We start from the raw sequence: 6,286 nt of genomic DNA, 5'->3' as shown, positions 1-6,286 counted from the left end.
CGCTTTGCGCTTTAGGCGCCTAGGCGTCGAAGCCCCCCCCCCCCCCCCCCCAGTGCCTTAAAGCAAGGCGTCGCCTTAAAAACATAGCGCACAGCCTTGTCCAATGATGCACAATGAACAACTTAATGGCTCCAGCAGCACATTCACACTGAAAATTTTGGAGACCACTTCATCAATAGGCGCCAAGACCAATACTCTTCCTATGGGAATCTGAATAGTTGTTGGAGTAGTGAACTGACTTGGCAACACCCTGCGCAGCTTCCAGAGAAACCTCACCACAACACTCAGTGACCAAAGACTGTGCACGACTCAGTTCAGCCACTCCAACATCAGTAATGTATTGACACAACCGAAGTGTGAGATTACTCAAGCCTGGGGTGTGCGCAATGAAGCGCATCCCAGCATCAGTTACCGCATGACACAATATAAGCTGAAGTGTCTCCAGATGTGGTAGGATGAGAGGCCCTTCATCCCCTCGTCATCAAAGAAGTTGACGGTATTTAGCACAAGAACACGAATCGGGCAGGACTGAATGAGTGCCAGAAAACCCTGCTGTGTGAATCCTATTTCTGATGGCCAGTCAGGGGAACATCCTGTAAAGCTGAGGTCTACCATCTGAAGCATACGGCAGTTTAGGGCTAGAGTGTAAAGGCTGTTATCAGTAAATGACGTCCTGGTTTCACAATAGCTGACATCACTAGAGTAGTGCTGCAGGTTGAGCCAAAGTGAGATGCTTTTAAGGTTGCTGCAGCTCCGAGATAATGCAATCATGTCATTGTCATTTAGGGCAGAAACATACTCAAGGCAAAGCTTCTCCAATGCTTTACATTTCCCTAGGACAACACGAAGTCCTACTTCCGGCCAAGTTTTAATACGTGCCAACCTTAAATCCTTCAAACTCTCACAGTAGAAATCATACAAATCCATGCTGTGAGCATCGTACGAGGAGTCATAGACCACATCATCTGTAAGACTATCATATCCTCCTCTGTTGCCCTCAAACTCAAACTTCTGGAGCTTCATCCATCCTGAACCAAACTTTATGAAGTCATGATGATTGATTCCTTTGCAATTCTTCACTACAAGCTCTTCCAATGATCCATCCCTACCAAGGTATTCCAGCCACTCCACACTGTCGATTTTCTCGCAGCCAATAAGGTGGAGAGCAGATAGACTTGTGCAACCAACTGCAACCGAGAAAAGCCCAATCGAAGTTATTTGTGGTGTGGAGTTCAGCCTGAGAGACACCAATTTCTTGCAATTCGCTAAGCAACCAAGCCCAGAGTCATCGATGCATGAGGTGAGGTCAACCAGCGAGGAACAGCAAGATAAAGAAAACACAGAAAGGCCTTTGTTGTCCAGCTGCTTTCCATGTCCAGGTGTCCAACCAGAGTAATCGATTTCCACTTTCCGCAGATTTGGGAAGCGGGCGCACAATGATGTCAGTGCTTTTGTAGCGGTGCAAAGGCCGGAACCAACACGGATAGCACCCCTCTGATTCCCCTCTATCTTGTAGAGCTGCTTTGACACAAGGGAAAGAGAATTGAGATCACTTGTCCTGGTGATCCTGTTGAGAATCTCTGTCACCAGAGCCTCTGGTAGGTCCTCCATCGAACAGACCAAATTCAGCTGGACAATCAGGTAATATATATCAAGGTTCAGAAAAAATCCGAAGAGCTGGACTCAAATTATGATATATCAGATAATGCAGAATTACTACTAATTGCTGAATCTGAACAAGAACAAGAAAGTTTATGGATGAGGGGAAGTAATTAACTAAGTTTATGGATGATATATACTCCCTCCGTTCCGAATTACTTGTCTTGGATTTGTCTAGATACGGATGTATCTAGACTCATTTTAATGCTAGATACCTCCGTATCTAGACAAACCTAAGACAAGTAATTTGGAACGGAGGGAGTACTAAGTTTATGGATGAGGATGATACTACCGGTTTGGTTTCCCCTATCAATCAAGAACAAGAAAGCGAATCAGTCCTTGAGAAGAGGAGAGGAGAGGAGAGGAGAAGCAAGAAACGGCGGTACCTTCCTTGAGCACGACCGTAGATTCGGTCGGAGGAGATAGAGAATAGACCAGAGCCGCCGCCGCCGCCGCCGCCGCTCGACCTCGCCGGAGAGGAGAGGAGAGGAGAGTGTAGTAAACCCTAGAGCTAGTCTCGCATTTCTACTTCGTCTCGCTCGTCTCTGTAATTTCCAGCGGAGCGGAGCGGAGGAAGGTGTGGGCTGCAGCGCCGCCTCGCTCACATGGCCCAGCCAGGAGGAATGTCCCAGGCCGACGGACGCTATTTTCGGCCTTCTAGACCTTTTTTGTTTACGAAAAACACAGGGAAAAAATCTACAATAAACAATATAGAATTTTTTGTTTGGAATTTCATAACATTTTCCATTTTTAACTTTTTTTTTCAAGAATCCAAAAAATGTTCACGGTTTCAAAAATTGTCGGAATTTCATAAATGTTCACAACTTCAACAAATTTGTTTGCGCTTTTCAAAAACAAAAATTGTCCACACATTCAAAGAATGTTCATGCTTTCAAAAAATATTTTGAATTTCCAAAAAATGTTTCCTGTGTTTGAACATTTGTTCACAAATTCAAAAAATGGTTGCACTTTTTTCAAAATATACACTTCAAAAAAAAATCCTCAATTTGTTTTAAAAATGTCCGCTATAGTAACTAATTCCGGATTGCTACATTGGCATGCTCTGATTCGCTACATTAACTGATTCCGGTTCGTTATAGTGACGCGGCCCTGTTCCGTGGCTCCGGTTGGTTCAATAAGGTACACACCGCCTTACAATCAACAACGCTAGTCAGATGTTCAAAAAAAAAACGCTAGTCAGCTCCGATGCCCTGGAACACACATTCACCAGCGGCTCGTTACCAAGTCGATTCCTCGCCAGCGCGCCAAGCTTGCGAGTTAGTCATGGAGGATCAAGATCCCAAGAAGATGATAACAAGAGAAGAGTTCAAGTAAAGAATTCATTATGTATCTCAAAACATTGTGATATGATGTATGTACGCGTCTATGGGTGACGATGGTGTTGTATGCGGCCTTGCCATCGCCGTAGCCTCACTGTGTGTCCACCGCTCCTTGCCAAACTACACACTTCTCCGCGTTGATGCCACACTCACACTATGTTGCTCCCCGTAGCTTGCGCCCCCGTTGCGTCTCCATCGTCATCAACGTCATGCTCATGAACCATATTTGCAGCATCCTGTTGATGAGTTGTTGTTGGCTATCCATGTTCGACATGGCGTGTTGTACCTGTATTCATGCAGGGCCGTCTCTAGGAATTCGGGGCCCCGGTGCGAAATGATACGGGACCCAAAAGTTTGCAAAAAAAATTTGTATAACTAATATAACTAGACATTTTTTCACTTAATTATATAGCTTTGAATATGATTTATTTCGTACAATATTTGGAAATATATCATGTAATAATGCTAATTAAAAGAAAGCATAGTACTGAAACAATAAACTTCTTATTTTGTGAACTGTATTAAAACAGTAAACTCACGTATGTTCTACGACAAGCATCATCCGTCTAGTATTTCTTGAAAGAAAATCATTAATATGTTAGTAGTGTAGCAGGAGAGCACAGGACGAAAAATTAGTACTAGATGTAGAATTAGGAATTAGATTACTGGTAGTGTGTTAATCCAATTAATTTTGATTAAAATTAAGTAGATGCCTAATAGAGTAGCACTGTTGTACTAGTAGGAATTGCATTCGAATATTTGATAAGAGATGAAAACATCAAAAGGACCAGAAAGAGAAGGATTGTATCAAAAAAGAGATAACCCTAACTAGGGATTGCTTTGCTAATATACTTTGATTCTAGGCCTATGGCTTACGGCTAAGCTCGGAATATATTCGAAGATGACCAGATGAGGCTGCTGCGGTAAGGAAACAGGCGGAGATGGTGGGACGCACCGCGGACTCGCGGTGGGGGCGATCACCATCTACCGGCGGCTCATCCTCTCGTTGAAGCAGGTAGGCGGTGGTGCGACCCCTCCCTATTCTCGCTGATTCTTGCTCCCAGACTTATGTTGAAGTGCCTTTCATTTAACAGGTGGCTGCAAATGAAGAGCCGAAAGGGATGATGAAGACATGGATGTATGCAACATCCTATTGTTTACTAGATTGTTTTCAAGATATATATGGACGTGAGCAATGTAAGACGAGATGATGGATCTTATGGATGTCAGCAATGTCCCAGATGACATCGATGAGGAGGAACCACTTCTATTTAAATTTCATATATAGTTGAGTCTGATCCAGCAAACTCTCCGATTTATCAGTCCTAGATTTTTCTGAATCATTTCTTTGGCACTTTTGCGAAACTTCACTACTTTTGTGTCATGTTCTCATTTTTATGTTGAAAAATGCAGAGCTTGATGCTTTGGAAGCTGATATGGGCTTCGAATCAAACTCAGTCCCATCGTACCTCCAACCAGACAACGTTCAACAGTGCACTTGATGATCCGAAGTGGAAGAAGGCGATGGATGAGGAATATTCAGCACTCATGAGGAACAAAACCTGACATCTTGTACCAAATCAGAGCGGTAAAAATATCATTGATTGCAAATGGGTGTACAGGATCAAAAATGGGCAGATGGCTCCATTGACAGGTATAAGGCACGTCTAGTTGCAAAGGGCTTTAAGCAACGTTATGGCATTGACTATGAGGACACGTTCAGTCCTGTTATGAAAGTTGCAACTATCACACTTGTGCTGGCTATTGCTGTGTCCAGAGGATGGAGCCTAAGGCAGCTAGATGTACAGAACGCGTTTCTGCATGGCGTTCTGGAAGAGGAAGTGTTTATGAGACAGCCACCTGGGTATGAGAGTAAGGAATTACCACATTATGTTTGCAAGCTTGATAAAGCACTTTATGGTTTAAAGCAAGCACCCAGAGCATGGCATTCCAGGCTAAGCTTACAATTGAAATATCTTGGCTTTATTGCTTCCAAGGTTGATACGTCCTTGTTTATTTACAACAAGGCAGGAGTGGTCATTTTTGTACTCATATATGTGGATGATATCATAGTTGCAAGTTCCTCACAAAATCCACTAATGCTCTTTTGCATAATTTGAGTTCAGAGTTTGCCTTGAAAGATCTAGGTGATTTACATTTCTTTCTAGGCATTGAAGTCAAGAAAACTCAAGATGGCATTGTGTTAAGTCAGGAAAAATATGTCAATGAGCTTCTGTCTCGCATGGGAATGAAGAATTGTAAGCCAGTTCCTACACCTTTATCTTCCTCAGAAAAACTCTCTGCATATGAAGGTGAGCCACTTCAAGAGGAGGATAGCACAAGGTATAGGAGTACAGTGGGAGCATTGCAATATTTAACTCTCACACGTCCAGATATTTCATTTGCTGTCAATATCTTCATGCACCTACTTCTGCACATTGGGCAGCTGTCAAGAGAATTGTGAGATATGTGAAGCACACTATGGGAATAGGACTAAATTTCAGAAGGTCTAATTCCTCTCTTGTTAGTGCATTCTCTGATGCTGACTGGGCAGGATGTAGTGATGACAGGAGATCAACTGGAGGTTTTGCAGTGTTCTTTGGATCAAATCTTATCTCCTGGAGTGCTAGAAAGCAAGCCACTGTGTCACGCTCAAGCACAGAAGCAGAGTACAAATCCTTGGCGAATGCAACTGCTGAAATTATTTGGGTTGAGTCACTCCTTGATGAGTTGGGAGTTAAGAAAAATCATATCTCGTGCTTATGGTGTGATAATTTGGGAGCAACGTATTTGTCTGCAAATCCAGTGTTTCATGCAAGGACAAAACACATAGAGATTGACTTTCACTTTGTGCGAGAAAGAGTTGCAGCAAAGAAACTTGAGATACGGTTTATTCCCTACAAGGATCAAGTAGCAGATGGCTTCACAAAGGCACTTTCAGCAAGACCATTCGAAGAGTTCAAGAGTAATCTTAATTTAGGATAGTTGAGATTAAGGGAGGGTGTTAGAGAAATATGTAATCTCAACCAAACTTCTCTCTCTCCGTATCCTCCTCAAACTCTTGTACCTTCTTGTATGCCAAGGCAGGCTCCTGCCGATCGCTAATATATACGATGCCTCTCCCCATCGAGGGAGTAGGGAGATCGCACATTATCTTACAGGGTAAAATATTTTCACAAACATTTTATTGTGGGCAAAAAGAAGAGAGAGTATAGGGAGGAGTCTCAAGTTTGCGGAGCCTTGATGATAAGGGGAAACAGATGTTGCAATAGATCTAGAAACACAAC

General features: G+C 43.0%; 1 protein-coding gene across 1 annotated transcript; it reads right to left on the bottom strand.

The window, feature by feature from the left end:
• Positions 1 to 238: 238 nt before the first annotated feature.
• LOC123083434 (F-box/LRR-repeat protein 14) lies at positions 239 to 2,226 on the bottom strand. The gene is made up of 2 exons (XM_044505486.1): positions 2,046 to 2,226; positions 239 to 1,629 (listed from the first exon to the last, which is right to left on the bottom strand). The coding sequence occupies exon 2, from the start codon at positions 1,609 to 1,611 to the stop codon at positions 409 to 411; it is 1,203 nt and encodes a 400-aa protein (XP_044361421.1). The 5' UTR covers positions 1,612 to 1,629; positions 2,046 to 2,226; the 3' UTR covers positions 239 to 408.
• Positions 2,227 to 6,286: the final 4,060 nt, after the last annotated feature.

The sequence above is a fragment of the Triticum aestivum genome, chromosome 1B, assembly GCF_018294505.1.
Source record: "Triticum aestivum cultivar Chinese Spring chromosome 1B, IWGSC CS RefSeq v2.1, whole genome shotgun sequence".
Taxonomy (NCBI): Eukaryota; Viridiplantae; Streptophyta; class Magnoliopsida; order Poales; family Poaceae; genus Triticum; species Triticum aestivum.
Note: the sequence above shows the minus strand (reverse complement) of the source record. Positions and strands in the feature narration are given on the sequence as shown.